The sequence below is a fragment of the Zerene cesonia genome, chromosome 3 (assembly GCF_012273895.1).
Source record: "Zerene cesonia ecotype Mississippi chromosome 3, Zerene_cesonia_1.1, whole genome shotgun sequence".
Taxonomy (NCBI): domain Eukaryota; kingdom Metazoa; phylum Arthropoda; class Insecta; order Lepidoptera; family Pieridae; genus Zerene; species Zerene cesonia.
In genome coordinates this window covers 9,218,437-9,244,090 of record NC_052104.1, presented here as the reverse complement: position 1 = coordinate 9,244,090, position 25,654 = coordinate 9,218,437, and the positions used below count along the sequence as shown (strand labels likewise).

The following is a 25,654-nucleotide window of genomic DNA, read 5'->3' as shown; positions in this document are numbered from 1 at the left end:
GTCATGGGACCGCTTCCTATTGTTCCGATACCTTCAAGCTGGATCCGGTCTTCGATTATCCAGCTCACTAACAACGCTTAGGAAGATGAATGGATGAGCAGATCTGACTGCAAGCAGGCACGAGAAGCCCTACCATTCATAGATTCTAGACTTGCTAGACGACTTTTAAACCTGCGAAAATTACAATTACGTACAATTACAGGGGCCCTTACAGGTCATGGTCCCTTTAACAAGCATCTCTTTAACTTAGGGATTACTGACAGTCCGTTATGTAGAGCGTGCATGACGACTGAAGAAACGGCAGCCCACGTGATCATGGAATGCACGGCGGTTGCGGAGTACAGGGCAAGGCATTTGGGTTGTCCTAGGTCCCTCCCTGAGGTTTTCAGCAGCCCTCACAAGCTGCTTAGCTTCATGGAGGAGCTGGGATGGTTCCAGCTTTGACTGGCTACCCCCCTCCTTTTCTTTCACGCAAAATAGGCGCTTGACGTCGAGTTGCGGAAAACGAGCCCGTATTATTATTATTATTATGGGACAGATGATATACCTACACCTGTGTCACTGATCGATTTTGACATTGATTTTGGAGGTCCCCGCCGGGAATCAAACCCAGAACCTCTCGATTCTACGTTCAAGCGTAAAACGTATATGTATGGAAACATAAAACAAAATCCTTTGTTTTTTATTTCAAAAAACGTAGCAATCTCGAAAATTTTATTACCTTACTTGATTAGATAAACATTTTTTTATGTCTTTATAGGACATTGAAACAGAGACGGAAATCTAGTCTATTTATGAAGCTAATATTTTTCAAACAATTACGCCAACCACTCACAAAATAAATGCGTCAAAGCTATGCAAATCAACCAATTAGGAAACAGATCGATTCGATGCATTATACGGGAGAATAAGCTTTATTTCGACAGGCTTAAAGCTTAATTATCCGTGTATTTACGCTCGATGAAACATAAATTGTATGCCATTGAAAAGCAAACTGTAACTCTCTGGACATAAGTACATTTTCGTTTGTTATTTAAATTAGCGTAATTGCAAATGGAATTGGATATTACTAGTAGTTCTTTTAAATGTATATTTAAATGTTTCAATAGAAGTTTTGTTAGCAATTAGTCGAATTAATTCGTCTGTGAAGTTATTTACATTTATGTTTCAAATGTTATTTTTTCGCTCGAGTTCAGTATAACGAATTTATACTGTAACGTTTACACAGTAACGTTTAGATTAACACAAGTAAAATGACGTTATTGCTAGCTAATTTCGACTTAAATTACGGCTTATGTCAATGGGATTTGAATGGAGGAGTCCTCAGTAAATAATCTTTGACCCTCCGAAGCTCTCGACGTTCCGAATTCTGAAGTGCCGTAGCGCTTGTTGTTTGTTTGGTTTCTTGATTTATTGTGTATGCGATCAAAATTCAAATGGTAAATTCAAATTTTGTATGTGGTAGTCGAGAACGCTTCGGCACGATTTGGGCCAGCTCGCACCGGGGAAGTACCACACCTAAATTTCTATATGATATAACGTAATATAGTGAATTTTTCGTTAATAAATGAGGAAACACACAAAATAATAATCCAAAAGCAACATTAGAATGAATAACCAACAATTCAAAAAACAAATGAACTAGACACTGGACAGTAATTTTGAAAGCAGCCCGCCTTCCTGCACGACACCTGCTCGATATATATAAAAATGTAATTAATGTTTTAATCATTTCAATTCTAGTCTAGTTCAAGGGATCATGATCATCATGACATGATCATTAGCATATCTCTAAAAGTACTGTAATTGCTTCATTCGACATGATTCCCTAAAAAATACAAAAAACCCTTCGTCCCTTTAAAGCGAAGGGGTGAATCCAGGCATGAAAATTTAACAAGCACGCCCGCCGACTGCCCTCCCTCAAAACGTGGCTCTAATACCAATTTATTTTAAGCTGCGTAAAGGCCGCGGTAGACTGCTGAGCAAGCGTTAAGAAATTGTTTGAATGGTTGTTAGAAAATCCAGCTTTAGACACCTCTTTAAATAAAACTATATCAAATATTTACTCTACGAAATAAATAAAAACGACAAAAAGGTTAATATTTAAATTTGTGTTATGTTACTATACAGTTTTTTTTTATCTGGAATCATTGTTAGGAATAAATCGTTATAAGCCCATTAGGCAATTGTTATGTATTTTGGCTCTTTTAATATGTGTACAATAAAGTATGCTAGAAATAAACCTTTGTAGCATTTGGTTACGTTGTTATGGACGAAAGTACATATATTTAATTCTAATCTTTTTTTATATTTTTAAATTATTTCCTATATATTGTATATCTTTACTAATTCTCCTATTCCTCCTATTTTTTCTAATAGGATATCTTTTTAATTCCCCTTCCATCCCACGAGAGACGATGCTTTTGTGTCGAGACGGAGAAAAGTCAATTCTTGACCCAAATTTATCCCTCTATATCCATCGCTTTTATTGCGTTATTTTATTGGATATTTTAGAATTCAAGAATGCAATTTTTTCTGTTTTATTTGGATTTCGTATCGATTACTTAATTAATTATGTATTTAAAAAATAAATGCCTTCTTATTGTTAGAACTAGACCAAATTTAAATGGGATGCACCCGCTTTCAAACAAAAAACTAATTATACATTTCGGTTCACGCAGTAAAAAATTACGAGCTAACAAACACAAAAATACAGTAAAATTAATAAACTCATCTTGCTTTGGAGTCAGATGAAAAGGTGCAATCGATTTTAGTGTGGAGTTCTTTTAATTTATATGTTATAATGATTGTAATGAATGTGCATATGTAGGGCAAAAACAAACTTTCTTTATTTATACAAAAAACAGTTTTCTGGCCAGTTATAAAATCTATTTAAAAAGTTTCCAAAAAAAATGTTAGAGTGGTTAGTAATTTGGTTATGTATAAGCCTAAGTAAATAATCTTATGAAACGAATCAACATAGTTCAATGAAATCGACAATCGATTCCACATGGAACATATCACTGCCAGCAGGCCGTCCCACTTCTTCGCGTTTAATTAATAATGACATAGAACAAGACAACACCACCTCGCCTAAGGTAGCCTCATAGAGCCATCAATCAAGCTCTGTTACGTCGCGTTGCGTGTGAAAATGTCATTAATTTAACCGATAGCGGCTCAACTGTGAACAAACCCTAAGTACAGCTTAGTAGGAATTGCGAAAGTTGTTACTTGTTAACATTTAATGGTACCCTTGGAAGATATATTTGAAAATTGTTGTAATGGTTTACTGGTAATAAACCATATTATAAAACGGTGGTGACTTACTGATCTATCAATGCACCTAAACTATGGAACTTGAATGCTGTGTGCATTCAAGCCACTGTGATATAGGCATTCGATAGGAACCGGTTTTGATACCCTGAGGGAAAAGTTTGTGCCATGAAAATCTATTTTGACCACGTGGTGGTTTAAGGTGTACTGTGTTTTATATACCAATACAAACGATACCGCATCATTTAAGCTGTTTTCTAATAACTAAACTACAAACAGTACCCCGAACAATGTAAGTTAAGGATAATAAGTAATTAGAATAAAAATAAAAAGGCGTTTTAACTAACAAATTATTTTCTGCCTTCCAAATGACTTTTTAAATAATAAATATATTTTTCCTTTCCTTCGAGGGCGAACAGCTAATGTTGTACACACAGACGAAGGCAAGGTGGGTCGCTAGTATAACATATCAGCTTAAATTAAAATAAAACACATTTACTCATAAATAACGGTTTATGTAGAAATATCGGACAATGTTATGACTAGATATTAAACTCGTAAGTGAACAAAATCTTTTCATTAAATCATTCCATTTCAATGAAATAACGATAATGTGTATGTTTTTTTTTTCATATACAAACTTAAATCAGGTGTTATCCTAATATTTCATTGAATTATTTTTTTGCTATAATGAAATACCTTTTATCCACCTACCATATTTATGCAATGTGGAAACAAAATTCTTAGCATCAGCATATTCGAATAATGTTACCATACCATAATTTATGTTTCCCCTAAATTCATAGCATAAAACACGTAAGCTAGTACACCGTAGCACCTGTGATAGATCAATAGTACACCTGCGTAGTCGGCTCGCGCCCCGCGGCCGCTACGAGCGCTACGAGTGCTACGGGCTACGTATAATACTTTCCAAATGTAAATTTGTGATTCAAAAGTCGCTGTCTTATACATTTTCACAATTCTGTTGAGGGACTTTGATAGACAATATGACATGATGCGTAGGGCAGAGCTGCATAGGGGTATCGTTTGAAGACGACTTCCATATTGTTGGTAATGCTACTAGTTTAATGAATTGAAAAATTGTTGTTTCATTGAGTATTATATTAATAAGGTTTTTCTTGAAATTTCACAATCGAAAACTATTGAGTAAATTGAGGTGCATAATTGAGGTGAATTGAATTGAGGTGCAAAAGTAAAATGGGTAATTTGAGCAATTTATGAAAAAAAAAATAATTTTATCATTATCGAAAACTTTATATATTGTTTTATATTATCAGTACTAATGTATGCATAAACATTATTTATATTTATGCTAGTTGATATGGCGAAAAACTACGAATTTTCTTGTATTTTTAGTGACTTACCTCACTCGGGTTCTCTATGTAATATTTACTATACTAGGGAAATATGGAAGGTATGTGTATATGCAATTCTTAATGTACTAACAATAAGTATGACCAATACAGATTATGGAGAAATCCAAGATTCTCTCAGTTCTGGATTAGACTATTTCCAGTCACGTTTTCATATTCCTATATCGTAGATATTAAAGTACTCTATATCTATTTCTACGGTGAAATGTGTTTGTATCTTAATCATGAAATTATGGGTGCTTCCAAACCCTGGCTCGGTTATGGTGTATTTAGCTTTTATGCTAGCATTTTGAGACAGGCTAACCTAGAAACTCCATAACTATGCATGATGTAGATCACAGAACAGATAAAGAGTTTCGTTTCTTGTGGACTGTACAGGCGTTTCGCTTATATTCAAAAGTGCTTTTAATATGAGCAATACAAGATGACCACCATATTAATTTATAAGTACATTGCTCACTATGCATAGAGACTGTCCCGTACTAAGAGAACGATCTCGCATTGTAGTGCGTTTATTGAGATCCAGTCGTGAGCGCTGAGTCTAGTGCAGTTAAATATTGGAAGAAAAAAGGTAACGCACGTTCTAATACTGGACTCTTATCTGATCTATGATCTAGATTATTATGGCTTACTAGCATCTTATTTGCTTACAACGAAGTCACAACCACAGTGACTCAAATGCCTAGTTCCAATATTGAAGGTGTAAGTTACCCAGCAAACATTAACCGTCGAGGGGTGACTATCCCCGTGGGAACAAACACGTGTGAGGGGAAAGGAGGGGAGGGGAGTGGAAGCGTACCTTTACATACGATATTATAATGGAAAATTCCAGTGTATACCTTTTTCAATTAAGCTTTTAAGGGACTTTGTGCTGCATAATTCTAAAACAGTCTGTGTTTTTACAAGATGTAGAGAAAATAGAAATTTATACTCGTATGTGACGACTTTTAAGATAATTACCTTTTTGTCAAAATATTTGAAGGTTTCTTAACAAGGCAGCTAACGACTTTGTTGGAAAATTATATATTTAATAGGTTTATTAAGTTTGGTTGCTCTTACAGCTCAAACTCTTACATAAAATATTTTAAAACCTATAACAATTATTTCTTAAATATATTGAGCATTTCATTGGATAACGTTTAACTTATTTATCGCCAGAAGTTATTATAGATACTATGCTTTTCAATTAGATTTTTTTTCCTCTTTATTATGTTTTGGTAATATAGAACTAAAAATATGAAAAAGTTACCCTCATCAAAAAGAATGACATTAGCACATAAACAGATTTTGCAACGTTCATAATATTATAATATTATGGCAGCTAGTTCAATTACCCCACTACGGAAAGTAAAAAAAATCGCAAAACGTTAACGTTGTTATCGGATGCTTTAAGAAGATTATCGATAACAGGATACATTTAATTTCTTCGAGAATATCACCGATACCTAATATGTGTATGGTATTTAGCCATTATGTAGCTATTAATTGCATTGATACTTTTAACAAACAAACAATTTGTTTTCAATAAACATAATGATACATAGTAATTAAGAAACCTTTTTATTAAACGGTTTAAAACTACAGAAAATATCAAGAAATATCGGAAAGTTGACTATTCTGAGTTATTGTTTTTTGATAAAAGTTTAAGTTATCTAGAACATACATTCGGCATTCCTTTTTTATAAATAATAAAACATGTTCGTTTTATTCGCTTCTCTTCAACTTACATTGCAAATTGTTTTAACTACTTACCTTTAAGTACAAAATATACGTTTATTTTAAAATTTTGTTACATTCGTTTATAGTCCTCTATATTATAAAGTTCTAGAAGGGAAACAAATTGAATTTATTCAGCTCCTTCGCAGTTAGAATGAAGTTATCTGAGTCTAGTCTTAGCTCGTATTTCTCGAGGGACTACAGCGGGCCTTTAACGTGTACCGTTACCATCCTCTCAATGAAATTGGATAAAATCTTAAGCTTAGCTTTAATAGAAAAACAAGCTTATATTTATCTATAATGCGGTACTGCGTCTCCAATATTGCTGCTGGGAAAAAATATTGCGTGGATTTACTTCGTGAATTTTCGAAAATACCAGTATCACTTTTTACGATTTCAGATTCGTGAACTGTTACTATTTTAACAGAAATCCTACTACTAATTGAATTATTTAATTAACAACACACGTACTTTACTACGGTTATATGTTATTTCAAAATAAAATATAGGCTAAGTTTAACCTAATGTAAGTCAAATAAAATAAAATAAATATAGGCTAAGTTTAACCTAATATAAAATTTTGTCATAGTCTTCCAGAGGTTTTATGTGATTGGCGCTCACACGAACAGACAAACCAAAAAACGTTGTAACAACTATTTGGAGGTCCATAAAACATGCAAATTACATAGCAGTTACTACTACTAGTTCTTTTAAAATATTTATGCACATATATGCTCTGCTTATTGTTTTATTATAAGTAAATTCGCTTACTAATATGTGCTGTTGTTTGTTTTTTTAGATGTTTATCTAGATATTTACACAAATTTAGTAATGATGTGTAAAACCTATCACTTAAATTTCAATAACGAACAGAATGTAATAAAGGTACAAATGGCGTGTTACATCACTGTCCGGGGCCAATTCCCCGGCACGTATTGCGGACCATTCATCTGTCCCCCTGTAATCAGATCTAATTAATTTACCTTGGACGTGTTCCGTTTTTAGGATTCCGTGGAAGAACCACATTTAAGATTAACCGTCTAAGTAAGTTTTTTTTATCATCAGTTATAAGAAATTGCGTATTAAAATATAATAATATTATAAACGCAGAAGTTTGTAAAAAATAATGAATTTCATTTAAAAACTTGTGTTGGGATCTATGATACAGTCTACAGAGATATATTATAGCCTGTTGTGTGTGTGCATTTCAGCTGTTTTATTTATATACACATAAATGCATTCAACCAAGCAATTTGACGATAAATCTCGGGCCCGGGTAAATAGTCCACATGCAATCGTCCCCAGGATATTACCTCTTTGCTACAGTTCAACCCCTTTTCCCCGGCCATGTTTGTTTGGGATAATTGACGTTAGGTGCTTGTGCATATGGACTTAATGGTATAGATATACCTTTTGATATATTGATAGGAGACAAAGTTTTCTCAAAATGATTACAGTAATTTCTTAGAAACTTTTATTAAGGTTATCTATAGTAATATTAGAAAGTATTTTATGATTATTAGTTACTTATGGGAGGATTCAATGGTGATTATCATGATAATTGTTTAATGTTTTGAAAAAGAGAAGTCTTTGCGGTGATTTAAAGAAAAAATCACACCTAAACTGATACAATAAATGATTCTTTAATCTTGTATAGTAAATGTTTTTTTATACTTTAATAGTACATTTCTAGTTATATTATATTAAACAACGCTGTTTTATGGTTTCATTATGTACGAAATTGGTATTTATAAGGAATTTTGTTGCAGGATGGGGAGAATCACTTCTCTCTTTACCCAAGAAATGGCTGAGCACGCAGATGTCTGGGGCGGAAGACGACGAATTTCAGGTGAAATGAATTTTATATTATTAAAGATTAAGAAAATGTATTTTGATGCCAAAAAATTGTAATACATTTAAATGTAAGGAGGATAAAAAACTCAATCAGACAAGATTCGAACCTGCGTTTCTTGCCTAACCGTAGCAACGCCTAGCCTCTCGGCCACCCGTGATCCTGCCACAATAATCGAATTTCTTCTACTCTTTCGTGATCAAATTTTTTCTATTTATAACAATAAGTATACACATTTGTGATGAGAGAATAAATGAACTATTATTATTATCTCTCCATAATACTCGGGTACCTCCAGAAGGAAAGCACCCGGTCTTTTGGAAGGCTTACGTGGGGACACAGATCCAACACGCAGAGGCCCTTTAGAGAATTTAATGTGTTGTGGGACACCAGCCGCAGCCTGCCCATGACTGCACTATAGAGATACAGCCCTGGGCAATCCGCGGCCGATGTAGGACTATTGCAAAAAAAAATGGCATGGAAAAAACTGGGCTATGGAAAGGGGTGTTCGATGGATTGGTAGGTTGGGTCTATGGGAAACTATGGACGTCTGCCTTTTCAACTTCGAAATATTGAAAAATAGTGGCAGACGGTGACTTGCCAGTTCGGTCGATGGGCTCCCAAAAAGTTACCTAAAATGGCAACAAGGGGGCAACACCAGCTGACTGGCTAGGGGTGTAGAGAGGTGCGGCACCGGTTTCACCATCGCGAGCCCGCAGGCCCGGATTGGGTTTCCCCGCTATTACGCCATTAGACACTTCCACCCCCGAGCATATAGCTCTTGCATCTCCACTCTGGACGGCCAATTAAGGCAAGCCAGAGGTGGGGGATCCTGAACCTCGTCATTGTTCACTCCGAACTGCCACCGAGACAGTCCGGAGGTGAGGACAGGTACCTCCCCCGGGAGAACTAAGGACCGCGGGGGCGCTACTCCCCGTCACCTCGCCACAAGGTGCCCTGCGGGCTTATTATTATTATTATTATTCTTTCAAAATTTCTCATTTATAAAGCATTTCAATGCTATAAAACTAAAAATTAAATTCAATCAGACAAGTTTTTGTATTTTATTATAAATAGATACTATCACTAAATCTTTGTTAATTGTTATAAAAATAGTATATCAATCTTGTTTAATACATATTACAATACAATTTAAATCTGAACAGTTTACACACAAACTTGTTACTTACAAACGTTACTTATTTCACAACATAACATTTATATTTCTTTTGTTATGTACGTAATCATTGAGTGCTATATACTATGTACCACGAGCGAAGTGTTCTAAGTTAATTTTTTTTCTTCACACTAGTACATCCAAGTAGCCAAACTGCCAGTACCAGAGCTGCAGGCCACCATCGACACATACTTGGACTTCGCGTCAGTCATCGTGAGTCCCCAGCAGCTGGAAACCACTCGGGAGCTGGCCAAGAAGTTCATGGAGGATGTTGGGCCGAAGTTGCAGAATATTTTGCTGCAGCGGCAGAAGGATAAGGTTAATTGGGTACGTGAGAGACAGATTATTATACTTATAGTAAGTATAGCAAAAAACTTTTAAACAAAAAAGTCTTCTTGACGGATAACTATAATCATCCTTTTCCCACAATAAAGGTAGATTTTTTTTCAAATTGAATGGCCCCAAAACCATTAAAAAAAATTATATAAACAGAGCCGCTCCTTAAAAATGCATGGTCCTATATAAATAAATAAACACGTCGAATGGAGAATTCCCTCCGTTTTTATCCCTTGATAAACCTGAGTGTCTGAATGTATGTAAACTGCTGCGAATATAAAAAAATATGTTATGATGTGTATTTATTATGCTTGTATAGAATATTTATACTCATTTGTTTTTGGTAAAGTGACTTATCTGAGTGATAAAAAATTTTATGATTCAAATGTTTCAAATTACACTCTCAAAAATTACACAAAAACACTTAGCGGACCTGAAAATGTTACGTTATTTCGAATAATTTATAACGATATATTTTCGATACCGTCCTTAACTTATAAATCGACTAACATGATATTACGGCAAACGATAAAAACGCTCTCGTCGTAAATTTGAATTCAGGGCACTCCTCCGTTCCTTATCAAGCGTATAACGAAGTTTCCCTCCAATAACTCAAAACAATTACATTACACGCCGTGTTTTCAAATAACAAAAATGCCAAACAAACGGAACTTTGCTTAAAATGTGCTCAACAGTTCAAAGAGCAATTGCTGTATGCTTGATATATCTCGTCTCTAATATCGAGAGTACAGAACAAAATAGTCAAAATGATCGGATTCATTTGTTGAATATTTTACAAACAATAGACGGAGCAAAAAGTGATGAGCACTTGTATAATGTGACATTGCAATTATTAAAAACTCTGTGCTTGTGCATGAATGAAACATTAGGGAAGAAAACGTACAATGAGGACAGCTCAAATTTATTGAATTCAGAAACAACTAAACAAAGTAAGGACTTCTATGAAAAAATGTTCAAGAGTACGTGTGTTCAACTACAGGAACAACTATATCAAGGAATCGATATGAAAGATGTACAAACTCCAATAAATAAAACAGTAAGTGGTACGGATGATCGTAAAGTTGCAGAAAATTATTTTGATGGTGATATAGAGAAAATATTATTCGAAACATTAATAGATAGCAAACATTTACACGAGTACTCAATTCATAAATACAGTCTGTTGAGAAGGAAGATATTCTTAGAAGACAATCCGCAACACAATGTCATTGTAATTTTCACACTTAAAGCCGAAAATAAACGACAAGATATGGCGATAGATGATACAGAACTAAACAATATTATCCACAGCAATAATTCTATATCAATTGATGTCATTGATACAAAATATGAGAAACCATTCCAAGAAGGCGATGGTAGCGAAATATCTAAGTCAATTAATGAATGTAATCTTTATTCTATTTATAATTTCTTAGCATCCCATAACTTAAAAAATAAAACACACGTATTTAAATTGATACGGAAGTTTAATACAATTAAAGTATATATGGATGTTATTACCGATCAGATACACGATGATGTAACGACTATTTGCTGTAAAAATAATTTACGTTTACCTTCATGTGAAAAACGAGTACTAAAAGCTGTGGATAAATTAAAATTTAAGAAGAAAGTTGAGAAGTATAAGGAAACAGTACTGAAAATAAAGTCCTTAATACAAATGTTTGAGAAGAAGATTAGAAGTAAGGAATATTTAGACGTCAATATAAATAACTGTGGTGAAATCGGTATAGACATGTTAATTAATAAGAATGTGGCAAATAAAAATATTTTGACTACAACGACAGAAATCGGAAAATTGATACCTAAAGAAACAGCTATACGAAAATCCATGTGGGATAATTTTAACAACAATATAAAAACATTATTTGGAAAAACAACAACAAGAGATGTTAGAACTGTAAAATTTACAAAGAATGATACTAATGCCGTTAAATTAAGTAATATTGTAGTTGAACAATTATTTACATTGAATAATCAGTCAAAAATACCACTTGAATTTACTGAGAGCAATTCATGTAACAATACAACGCATAAGATAGACAACAAAAATGATAAATACTCAATAAATAACAGAATAGCCGTACTTAGTGAATATGATCGTCATAAAATAACAGCAAGAGCAAATAATGAAACGATATCAGTAGCCCACACTACAAATAAAAATGATGTTATTTCTGCCAAAACTGAAAATGGTTTTGGTAAAATTTATCAAAATATTGGAGAAACCCAAGGAATTACTTATAATGGCGTTATTAATTATAATGGCGTAATGATGACCAAATTTTTGGATTATACAAATAAAATAAAAATGACCGACAAAAAGGAAAATATCACCCCAGCAGGTACTAAAGGAATCACAAAAAGTTTAGTACATCCTTATCCTCCACAATATGACTACAAAAATAGTAAAAATGAACATATAAACATGTTAGATTCGAGAAGTTTATTGACATCAAAAAATAATACGAATGCAATAAATCATATTTCAGTACAAAATGATGCTAAATTAACTAAGTCGTATTTAGATAAGAGAGTTATAGATGTAGAACACCGAAATGCGCGAACAACTGTTGTAACTATAATGAATACAACTGAAAATAATGCATATCATCAAACAAAGGTTGAAGGCAATTTATCTAGAGCATCCATATATGCTACTCAAGAGCATTTTAATAATACAAAAAACGATCCTATGAAAACAAGTGAAAATTCAGCGCAATATCAAAACAATGCATCCAATGCGCTCTTTACTCAAAAACTAGATAATAAAATAAAGTTCCTGAAAAATAATGGTAAAGTAGACATTCCATCGTCAACAGATTTTCGATATTCATTACTATCCTTTCACGACGAAGGTATAGCTACATCTATAGATGTAACGAGTAATATTAGAGAAATAAATCAAACTAGGTCACATTTACAAGATGAATGTGAAGATGCAAAATGTCAAGGTTCCTTACAAAGTGATAACATATCGAATGTGTTAGAAAATACGAAACACTATCAAAACACAACGGATTATATTTTATCTGACTTGGCATTATTAAATACTTCTGAGAATATTACATCAAATGAAACAAATGAATTTTCACACAAGCGAACAACTTTAAGTCAAAGTGCAGATTTCTTTTCAAATACATTGAATCAAATTAGTAAGATAAAAAATTTGAACAAAATAAAGCAGATGTTTTATACAAGTCAATCTTCACCCATATCTTTTAATTACGTTACCATGGCAACAGCTTATAAGCAAAGTGAGACAAATAGATTAACGGAAAGTAAAATTACTTTGACTAATGACACGAAGAATTTATTTAATAATAAAACCTTTATTAATTTAAATACGTCACCAATTAATACAAAAAAGGACAAGGCAACTTTGAGCTTAGAGTTTCATGGCAGCGTTATCACAGAAAAAACAGAAGATCAAACTGCGATGGATACCTGTAATATAAAAAACAAGCATATACAGGCGAATTTAGATGCAAAACAATTAGAGGTAGGTGTTAAAAACCAGAAAATATTGCCTCCCGCTTTTTATAAACTTACTACAGAAAAAGCTATGTCTGGCTCACCATTACAGGGTGAAGAAATTTCAGATACTACGCATGCCACAGATAATACACAAAATTTAATGAGGGAACAACATTATGCGAATAGCAAAATGATGAATAGTACATCGAAAGTAGTAGAAAATTCTGCAAGCTATCCAATTACCTCGAAAACCTATACATCTACCTTACCATTACAGTCTATTTCCGAACACAATATTTTTGAAAAATTACCGTATTATGACATTACTCAATTAATGAGCTTCAACAGTACAACTGTTATCACGCCATCTACTACAATAATTCAACTCAAAAGATTGAATGAAACAAAGAAAATGATAAAATTAGGCGAAAATCCACAATTTTATTTAAATAACGTTACCTCATATAAGTATGATAGGAGTATTGATAAAACTTCAAGTTTTGGTTCAACATATACCATGCCAATTCACTCAAGTAAGGTAACGAAATCTACACATACTGAAAGAGGGGTAAAAATTCAAAATGAATATTATTTCACTGGGAAGACAAGGAATAGTAAAGAAAGTCCATTTATTACATCTATAACGTACACTCCTGGATTTCAAAACTCAGACCTTTCTTCAAAAGTAAGAACATTAGCTAGCCCAGTAATTGAAATAAATAACTTCAATAAAACCAAGGACGTAATAGTACCAAGTGACACTTCAACGTTCCATTTAAATTGTGATACAGATAAAATTAACACACACAAACATGATGAGCGAACAAAAGCCAAAGAAATAAGAAATCATTTAGATTCTACTTCATCCCTTAGCTCGAAACAATCACAGAACAACAACGTGAAATCTACACGAACAACTAGGAGTTTTCAAAAATACCAAACCATGTCCTATTTGGATGAGAAAGCGAAAGAAGTAAAAAGGGAAAGTACATTTAAAATCAATTTAAATATAAATAATGTTCCACACAATACTTATAATAATTATCAAAACACGACGAAAAACAGAAAAATGTTAAATGAGACTAATATTCGGCAATTTTTCTTAACACCGATCAAAGTTGATGAAACATCATTTTACTCTACAAAACCACTGGATTGGGAAATCTCATCCAATATTATTAGCCCAATCCCCAAAATAAACGAGTTGAAAAAAAGAATTAAACAAATAAACATAATTGCAGGAACAATTAAAAAGAGTAATGAGAAATCCAAAAGAGAGGAAAGTGAAACTAAAACACAACATACATTATTGGATAATGAAGTTGTTACTAAACCTATGCATGTTATTAATGATGTAGAAAGTAATCAAACGGAGTCGCATTTAAATAAGAAACAATTAGATGTAAAAAATCCAAGTGCAAGTGCAAAAACCGATGTTCATAAATTAGATACATTAAAGTATGTTTCCTATGAAACTACTACAGAAACACAAAATTCTAAAACATCGAATTATATTCCAATAAATTCTATACATACACACTGTTTTTCAACCTCAATAAACACGGCATTCATCATTGAAGGTATAAAGACAATTAATACTTGGCCGGGCTATGAAAATAGTGCTACAACAGAAGGTCTTTCTCATAAACATGATAAGAAACTAAAGCTTGCGAAAAATAATACCCGTATAAAGTTTACCTCAAAATATCCACGATTGTTGTATTCTACAAAACAAACGATTATGAAAGATTATAAAGGGATAAAAGAAATGAAAAACAACATAAATGAGGTCAATCAATTCGTAAACAATAGTGATACAATGAAATCGTTACGATTGCTAGATGAGGAAGGTAAAAATTCCACAAGGTACATAACGAATTTGCAAGTTAGATTAGAATTAAATACTATCTCTTCCGACAAACGCTCATCTACTAAAGATTCTAACAACCACCGATTAAATGAAAATTTTAATCATATACCTAATAATATCGCAATGTCGTCTACTAAAAACATACCGTTGAATATTAGTAAGTTAATAAAAAGTAGTAGAGTAACACTCATTCCGAAATCATTGAGAGATGACTTAAACTTAAATCTCAGTCAACGCAATACAAAATCAATTATTCGTACGAAAACAAATGACCATCTAAAAAATACATCCGATAAACATATTGTACTTAACATTTATCAACCGACAGACAGCAATACAAAGGAGAAATATACTGTATTACCTTTGGATGGGAAAAATGAGGAAAATAAACAGCTTCAGATCTTTACAGGTCTTACAAAAAATATACCAAAACTCATTAATAATAACTGGGATGTGACTAGATCACCCAATGATCCATATAGAAAAACCACAGAAAATTTTGTTGGAACGAAATACCCACTGAAGGATATAATTAAAACAAGAATTAAACATACTAGAGAAGAAACTCAAATAGTGCTTCCGTTTTATCAGATTAACAATTCTAAAATAAGATCACGGAGTCTAATCAAAAATATGTCAGATTCAATATCATTATCACCAACAACAATGTCTATAAAACAAATTTCTAAAACACTAAATGAACCTAGCACGAGGAATCATAAAATAGGTCAATCCGAAACAATTGCCAACATTAATAAACAATCGTATAATGGAAATCATGAAAATACAAATCGTTTATCTACTGCCTATCCTAGTTTAAATACAAAAGAAATATTAAAATTTCCAAAAATCGTATTATATGTTCCAAAAGTTAATTTAAGCCAATTATACAAAAATAGGACTACGGTTGAGATTGATTTACCACTTACTAGTAAACTATTTACCAAAGAAAAACATACAATAGATCAAGGAAAAAGGAGAATAAATGAAGAACTTAAATATGGTCAAAGATTAATAAAGCTACCTCACTTTAATGAACCTGTTGATATTATTAAAACTAACCTCATGAAAGCAAGTTTAACAACACCGGATTATACTACATTAAATCTTACTACAACTTCTTTACCAAATCAACATAAATATAAGAAGTATACGGTGTTTGATGATTTAGATTCCGAAACGATCAAGTCTTATGTTTACAATAAAAATGCAAAAGAAAATTCGAACAAGGAACAATCTATTGGCAAAAGTACAGACAAATTTACTAGTGGTCAAAGTAAGATGTGGATAAAAACCACAAAATCTTTAAAAAGCAATACAAATAGTGCTTATACTGTGATAAGTTTTGATCACTTGAACACAAATTTTCCTACATTTGTAGGAACCACAGATACTTTGAATAGTACTGAAACTTCAAACGCTACTAGATTAATAGACAATCTACAAAGCACACTTATACAAGAACGGTATGATAAAAATACAAACAAAGTTGTCAATAATGTACAAGCATTAACAAGCCATGTGAATACTTTAGAATTTTCAAAACATCCAAAACCTACGAGGCAGTTTTTTTATGACATCATGACAACGTCACCTATGAACAGAACTACGAATATTGTGACGCCTGCAAGTTATAAAACAGATTCGAATTCTACTAAGTTAATATTGATTAATCAAGTAATAAGTAGCACCAGCAGTGATTATATAGATAACAATTATATGAAATTCAATTCAAATAAGCCTGTGGAAAATACGGTAACTCCTAGAGTAGAAAAACAAACTGAAAATTTTATACCTAACATGAATATTGTTAAGAGCACAATAGCAGCAGAACAGATTCATCATCGAAACAAATCTACGTCGTCTTACGAATCATCCCATTCAACTAACTATTTAACTAAACCCACCAGCGTTTACATTTTTCCAGAAAAGACTACTCAACGTATACCATCAAGCAGACGAATAAAATATTCACATGAGATATATTCTAAAAATCAGTTGACAATAAACATCACAAAGACAAAAGATTCAAATGAATCATCACATCGAGTTCCATCAATAGAATTTGCAACCACTAAATCGACTCTACTTAGTGAGTCCAATATTATCAAAGAAAAATCTGGATCGACCTCAGCTTATACAAACATAAGAAAGACACTAGAATCTTCCTTCCCTTCTTCATTAAAATCAAGTGTAATGTTTGACAATGAAATGGCTATATTACCTACCACGCAATCATATGCTACAACAGTACAACACGAAAAACGTAAAATTACCGCGAATTTCGAGGCAATGAAGGAAGACAATTTATTTTACACGACCAAAAGTACGACAAAATACAAAGGCATCATTGATCGGCTTGTACTAAACACGTCTTACTCATTTAATACGACAATGGTTACACCTATAAAAAAATCTGGCGATCAAGAATTTTTATCGCCTAAAACACCGACCGTTAGATTTACTGCATTTACCAACCCAAAAAATGGCAGTCTTTTTACAAGGAAATTCATTAAATCTTTACTATTAAATAATATTAATAATACGTCAAGCATAATTCAAAACGTAACCGCATTTTTTACAGATTTGAAACCTAATTTGACAAATATTTCGAAAAGACATAAAAACACATCAAAAAATTGTACGAAAATATATAACGCTATTATGCTAAACAAGTATCATATTAGCATTCCGGTAATTGTTGCCAATTATAGAGATATGAAATTATGCAATTGGACGAACATTTTAATAAATGGTGGTGTTGTGGATACAGAAACAAAGAGCTCTAATGCTAATCCTAGTGTCGGATCAAAAATAGATACAGATAAAATAAACATTGTGTCAAATAACGAAAAGGTGTCTAAAGACAAAAGCAACACCACTACTGACGTAAACATAAGGCCTCGTGATGTTACCTTTACTATACAAAAGGATATAGAGAAAAATTGCAATAATTTGACCACAGCGCTAAATAATTCGAAACTATGTGGCGGAAATCATATAAAATATTCAACTCCCGAAGCTCAATATATCCAAAAAAGGTCTAAAGATTTTTTGACTCAAAAATCTAATTTACCAGAATATAATAATACAAAAAACATAAGAAGTTTTTCGATCAAGATCCACTTAAAGACATTAAAAACTAAGTCAACTAGTACACAAAGTTATATGTCCTCCACTGTTACTGCATTAAGAAAATATTTAGGAAAACACAATACACAAAGAACATATAATGCAATAAATAAAACTGTAAAGAATAATTTTACTACAAGGAAACATACCAAATCTTCAGTAAGAATAAAGAAAATAAGGTACAACACTTATAAACCTAGGAGTGACGAAGATTTTTATATAACGATGAAGTATACAAATAATCATATAAAATCGATTGGCAAAAGGACAAAAACCACAGGAAAAAATACGGCTTCCCAATCGAAACTTAGTACAAAATCTTCACCAAAACAAGTTTCACAAACCAAAGAATTCGTTTATCAAGGTGATAATAAAGACACTAAAAAAATTATTAAAAATTTGAGAAAAACCAATCACTATTTAAATAATCGTGATCCTTTAGCAAAAACAAATTTATATCCGGTTAAAAGAGTAGTATCAAAAAGTCAAAGGAAAGTCATGAAAATGATTCATGTACCAAAGAAAAAGGAACCTTGGGAAATTAAAATTCAAGATTTCTTTTCGCAAAGCCGCTTTAACGATCAAGCAAAAGTAGGCCGTAAAGCGTTGAATATGATTATACCTATAACGCCTAAACCAAAGGAGTATGTTTTACGTCCCACATTTGACAAAATTGATGAGGCAACTAACCTACCTCATGAACATTTCAGACCAAAACCAATAATCATAGAAAACGATAACGACTACTACAAAAATAACTTTCCCTTACACCACAGCAATAGTTTATCATTGCGGGATAAAGTTAACTTCGTGAGAGATGCTGTGACAACACAGGACTCACCTCAAACGGGTGACGTTATTGAGAGGCCAATACATTTACCACCAAAAACTAAACCAAAGTTTTTAAGAGACCGTATCGATTCTATAAGAAATTATCTTTACAATTCGGATTACGTTAAAGCTACAGAAACTTCAGAGAATATAGATAATACAGAATTTATGGATCCTTTGTATTACTTCAGAAGGTATGGTTGGATGGGCCGAGACTCGACGAGTTCAAAAAAAAGAACCACGCGTAGAAGAAGACGAACAATATTCTTTTTAAGCCCTACAGTTCCATACAATAGATATTTCTAGTTATCATAACTTATTTTAATTAAATGAAGATGAGATGTAATAAAATACTATTCAGATTCTATGAGTTTTATTAGCAATACACCTACCACAGATTTTCATAACATTTAACATATTAATACGTGCTTCTGCTATGTATTCTGTTGTCTGTTTTTAGTAATATAATTATGCAGACTCAAGATTGTCTCAATAAAAATAACTAGATGCCTACCAATTATATTTTGAATGATATTTCTATAATTCACTATGAATATTACAATTTATTCAAATTTTGCGTAATGTTCTAGTTTTGTTTCTCTCTGCTGTGTTTATTTAACAATCATTTAACTGCTTATTTCCAAAGGTAACAGAATGGTGGCTCGAGGACATGTACCTGAAGGTGCGTCTGCCGCTGCCGATCAACTCCAGCCCCGGTATGGTGTTCCCGCGGCGGCAGTTCGCTAAAATTGATGAAGTTGCTGATCTCGCCGCTCTCTACATCGACGACCTATTGGATTATAAGGAGATGCTGGATAGGTAAGCCATATCTGGCACATGTTTTGTTATTAGTATTAATTATTGTAGTTTTCGGCAGTTTTGGGATATACTCCTAGCTTCCTAGCTTAGTTTGTCCTTCAATTACGCTGATACTACTGAACGGTTTGTAGATACTTTTTATCCCGATTAAATACTCACTTAGGATAAATGTCTATTCCTGATAGACAGTCACTAAATCATTTGTAAATGTCCTAATTCCACGCGGGCAAAGCTGCGGGTGGAGGCTAGTACTTTATAAGAATCAATTTCTGTTTCCATACAGCAGCTATTTACTTCAATTACTAATTTCAATTACTTATTTGCTAATGACCATATACCACAGAGGCGAACTGCCCCAAGAAAGAGCCACGAGCCGCGAGAAGGGGCAGCCGCTGTGCATGGAGCAGTTCTACCGTCTGCTCGGCGTGTGCAGGATGCCCGGGGTTGGCAAGGACACACTCGTACTGCCCGTGACTCCTTCAGATCCTGATAATTGTGAAGAGCTGGTCATTGTTGCATGCAGGAACTATGTAAGGCTTAAATTCTTAGCAGTTTTGAGTAATCTCTTTCGTGATTTTAGATATTATTTTTATTAGATAGAGTTCGACAAATATTCGTGTCTATATTTGATTTCAAGACGTTTAAGTTGGAAATTTAGTTTAAAAATGCTCAATAACATTTAACATAATCTTTTTGTAAGTAAAATAAAGCTCTTTCATAATCAATTTATATGAAACAGCTTTATTTTACGTCTAAAATATGCAAAAGTTGTTAAAGGGAATAAAGATATTTTTTAATTATTTATTACATATTATCCTACTAATCTTGCTAATATTGTAAACGCGATAGTTTAAAATAATGTTTGAATGTATATTTCTTACTACTTCACGTGAAACCCACTAAACAGATTATGATGACATTTGGTAGTGATGTAGCTTATGGACTATGATAAAATAAAGCTATAGAAATGAACCATTACACAGCTAGTTTTTAGAATGGATGATATACGTGCCGCGGGCGAAGTCAAGTGAAGAAAGCTAGTAACATAATGTTAACTTAATGAAATTTTCACAAATATATCACGTTAATACCCCTGTTACCCCATAACGCTCGTTGAGATATCCGCTAAATTCGGGAAACTTACCCAATAGTTGACGACCTACAAAGTTTGTAATCCATACGATCCAACAGACCTTCGTAATTTAATATTGGCTGTATGCTAACGGGTTCTTGTTAATGATAGGATGTGTAGATATTTGCGTAAAATTGATTTAAATTCATTATATAATTACGTTTTCACAGTTTGATGGTAATAATTACCAATTTAAAAGTTTAATTATACTTTTCTACAAAAATTCAGCGATATCCCTGGGGGGAGAGAGCACTTCAGATTCGAAAATGTTAAAAGAATCAAGCTAGTCGCAACCTACAACGAATTCAAGGTTCTTAAGTAAAAAACCGATTAATAAATACAGTCGAATCGAGAGGACGTGGTTTTAAAGGTTATGAAGGATAAGGATGAACCGAATGATATAATTTTTAAGTCTACTCTAGTAAATACAACAAAATGACAGTCTATTAACGTCTAAAAGTGTGAATCTATCCAACAATGTATAAGATATTTTTATTTACTGTGAATTACTACTACAATGACCTACTACTACAGATTACTGCCATTATCACTTCAACTCCAACCACTCCCCGTATACTTCAAAGATTTCATTTCCCCCAGTTCTACGCGATCCCGGTAAAGGCGACGGACCGCGGCCGCCTCACGGCCGGCGAGATCCAAGCGCAGCTGTTACACGCGATGGTGGACGCGGCGGACGCGCCGCCCGCCCCACGCGTGGGCCTGCTCACCGCCATGAACAGGGACGACTGGGCGAAGGCTAGGGAACAACTGTCTAAAGGTTTGTCATTTCTCTTTGCATACTGAATGTAAAATAATACGAAAGCGCGCTATCATTTCTGGTTATGAATATAATTATATTAACAAACTAGCTGCGCCCCGCGGTTTCACCCGCGTAAGTCCGTATCCCGTAGGAATATCGGGATAAAAAATAGATGTTGGCCGATTCTCAGACCTACCCAATATGCTTACCAAATTTCAGAGGAATCGGTCAAGCCGTTTCGGAGGAGTATGGCAACGAAAACTGTGACACGAGAATTTTATATATATAAGATAAAACAAACTGCCTTCATATTGTTACAACTTGACAAAAATTTGGTCTTGTTTGTGATCAAAAACGGATATTACCCGCGGCTTTACGCGCATATCCAAAGTTACTACTTATAGTAATGAAAAGTTTCACCTCGGTAAAATGTAGCTTATGTCTCTAACCAGACTTATCTCCAGACACAAAAATAAAATCGCTCCGTTGCAGAGAAACCAACAACCAAACACACATTTGCATTTATTACGTTTGTAAGGATAGTTCACAAAACTCCAACATAGTTCTCGGAGGAAATAAATAAATGATACTAGAGTATCTCAGGGGAGTAAATCTTGAGTGGATCAATACCAGTGTATGTCCCACAGGAGCCGGAAGATGCATTGCTGTCGTTAGCAATTGTTGATGAAAGTATACTCAGACACTTTATAGTAATTTGTGAAAATTCTCGTATTCATGTCCGAGCTCTGTGGGTCATCTGATGTGTGATTTGATATAATTTTATTCTTATAGTCGAATAAACTTTTATTTAAAGCTATTTTTTTATAATTTTTGTTATAAACATATTCTTTTAAATACTAGCTGACCCGGTAAATGCTGTTCCGTCGAACTCTTAAGGTGTGAAAAATAGCCAATCAGCCCTACCCAATTTGTGCACAAATTTTCATGGGAATCGGTCCAACCGTTTTGGAGGAGTACGGGAACGAACAATGTCATACAAGAATTATATATATTAGATAACCTGTTCATTTTTTTAAATTTGATGTAGTTGTGTTCACAAGACTCTAATCTGACATTAACATAACTTATCTATAAATAGTCTATAATATCTTTGGTCTCTACAGAATATATTATTATCATTAAATATGAAATACGGTCAGAGTTAAACCATCAGACAACAAGCGGCATACATACGATTATAATAAATAATGTAATTTTGAATTGATTATGAACAACATATTTAGGATAGGGCTTGAAGTCTAACCCCTAAAGATTTCGCAAGTCACTCGTATATTGTGGTTTAAAGTTTTTACCTCACCTTATTTTTTCAGTTTTATTTCCTTAAAATGATTTCGCTATCAGTTTACATGCGCACTATGTACTATACGTCTTTTTAACTATCAAGAAATATTCTTATTAAAATTCGCAATTAAAATAATGTACTGCCTGACTGAACCTAAAATGAGCTTGATTGGATTTTTTGATTTACGCTAACCAAAACCAAAAAGGTCGTTTCTAAAATTATTGAACTCTCACATTAAACAATTCAGATTAAGCATCTGCATTGATTCATTAAATGGACGTTATTTATTTCCGTATTTTATCGTAACGAATTACGTTTTTAACCTCAATAGAAAGCACTCTTAATGCGAGAGTATAACTTTTTTTTGCAACATGTTCTTACAATAGGCCATCAGAGCTAATGGAAGTAATTTACGTTATTATGTGAAACTTTAGTAAATTGAGTGTTAACCGAAGCGAGGTGATTAGGTGAACAATGGGATGACTTGGTATTTAGTGATTGAACTATTTAGTATTTAGGTACAATGAAATGGCTGGCTTTTATTAGCTCTTAGATTACCTACCGTGACTTGCTTGGTTTTATTTCTTTTATATTAAAAAAAAAATCTTTGGGATTACATTGACAGCCGAGGTTACGACGTAACTCTAAGGAGTAAGGGATAAGAAAAGGATTGACGACTGGAAAGAAGGTATGGACTTGTGAGAGTGGGGAACAGGAAACGGGCCTTCGGTTTTCCACCTCACCGTATGAAACACAGAAGCATGTTATTATATCGGGCCGGTCTTCTGTGGGGGTGCGATACTCGTCGGTGCAAACTGGTCCAATTGGTGTCGAAGCGTGCTCAACTCCCACCTTTTTTATTTCTTTATAGACGAGACAAACCGCTCGAACCTGGACCTCCTCACACGCGCCCTCTGCGTGGTATGCATCGACGAGGGCGGCGGAGACCGCGCCGATTGCGACGCGGACACCAACTCCCTGCTGCGGGCCATGCACGGCGCCGGCACCAAGCACCATTCTGCTAACCGCTGGTTCGACAAAACTGTGCAGGTGGGGTATTTCATTAACTTGTAACAGACTTTCGTGATCAGTAGATACGGAAAGAAATTAGAAATGTCATTTTAATTCGAATATTAATTGTTTTCTATGAATTACTATTAATCTTAATGATAAAAGTTTAATATGTTTGTCGGATAAGGTAGGTACAATATGAAAATGAGAAACATACGTAAAAGTAAAGCTAATATTTTCCACCATGGGACGTCAAAGCCTATTTTTAATGAGAATGGCAGAAAAACTCAGTCTAGAGTACCTCAGATTATCTATCAAGCTCAGCATTTTATTGGTGAGCGCAGAAAGTCTTGAAGGTTTTCGATATTTACTATACTTTAAGTGAATATTTAGAAAGTGAAGTGCTTACTGTATGTCGGCAGTTGATAATCTCGTCGGACGGCACGGTGGGCATGTGCTACGAGCACAGCCCCGCGGAGGGCGTGGCGGTGGTGCGGCTGGCGGAGCGCGCGCTGGCCCGCGCGGAGGTGGCGGGCCGGCCCGCGCCGCCGCCCGCGCTGCTGCCCGCGCCGCCGCGCCTCGCCTGGCGCCTCACGCCCGACCTGACGAGCGTCATCGATAAGGCTGCTGGCGATTTGGACAGGTGACCATCTGTGGAGAGAAACGTTGTTTTTTTGTATGTGTTAAATTTAAGGTATAGGTGTATGGGAAACGGTTTATTCGAGACTATACACAAATATTTATAGGCATTTTGATGTTATTAACCCCAAAATTTAAATTCATATATTTATATGTGGTTATAGTATAATATCATGTAGCAATTTATCATCATTTATTAGTCAATTAATATAGAATGTTATGTATTTCAGGGCAATATCAGACTTAGATCTGAAGGTGTACACGTACCGCGGGTACGGGCGGGAGTACATGAAGTCGTGCCGCACCAGCCCCGACGCCTACATACAGCTTGCTATGCAGTATGCTTATTACAAGTAAGAATATCATTGCATTGTAATCTAATGTTTTATAATTTTGAACACCCTTGCTGTAAAGACCGTTAAAACATATAAAACAATTTGAGAGAAAATTTAAGCACTTTTTCCTGCTATGAACCTGCTATGAACCTACTATATGAATTATTGCTTCATGGAATGTATTGGACATTGCAGTTTTATTATTTACTAGCTGCGCCCCGCGATTTCACTCGCGTAAATCCGTAGCCCGTAGGAATATCGGGATAAAAAGTTACCTGTATGTTATTCCAGTTGTCCAGCTGTCTACGTACCAAATTTCATTGTAATCGGTTCAGTAGTTTTTGCGTGAAAGAGCAACAAAGACACACACAAATCCTTACAAACTTTCGCATTTATAATATTAGTAAGATTTGAAAAGTTTTTGTAATTTTATTTCTTCTCAATCTCTTCATTATTCTTCTCAAACTTCGAAAAACAGTAGAAGGTTCTGAACTCGACTATACAGTGCCCGCCACTTGAATAGCCTCACCCTATTTTTTATGAGTATTATAATTACACGTGATAATTTGTATTAAT

General features: G+C 33.9%; 1 protein-coding gene across 1 annotated transcript in view; it reads left to right on the top strand.

The window, feature by feature from the left end:
• Positions 1-25,654, top strand: part of LOC119837575 (vesicular acetylcholine transporter) — a 59,587-nt gene that overhangs the window by 30,382 nt on the left and 3,551 nt on the right. The window contains exons 2-9 of the mRNA XM_038363208.1: positions 8,153-8,232; positions 9,548-9,739; positions 19,726-19,898; positions 20,242-20,428; positions 21,631-21,808; positions 23,965-24,143; positions 24,527-24,747; positions 24,974-25,096. Of these exons, the coding sequence (XP_038219136.1) occupies positions 8,203-8,232; positions 9,548-9,739; positions 19,726-19,898; positions 20,242-20,428; positions 21,631-21,808; positions 23,965-24,143; positions 24,527-24,747; positions 24,974-25,096 (1,283 nt within the window). The 5' untranslated portion in view covers positions 8,153-8,202. The remainder of the gene's footprint in view (positions 1-8,152; positions 8,233-9,547; positions 9,740-19,725; positions 19,899-20,241; positions 20,429-21,630; positions 21,809-23,964; positions 24,144-24,526; positions 24,748-24,973; positions 25,097-25,654) is intronic.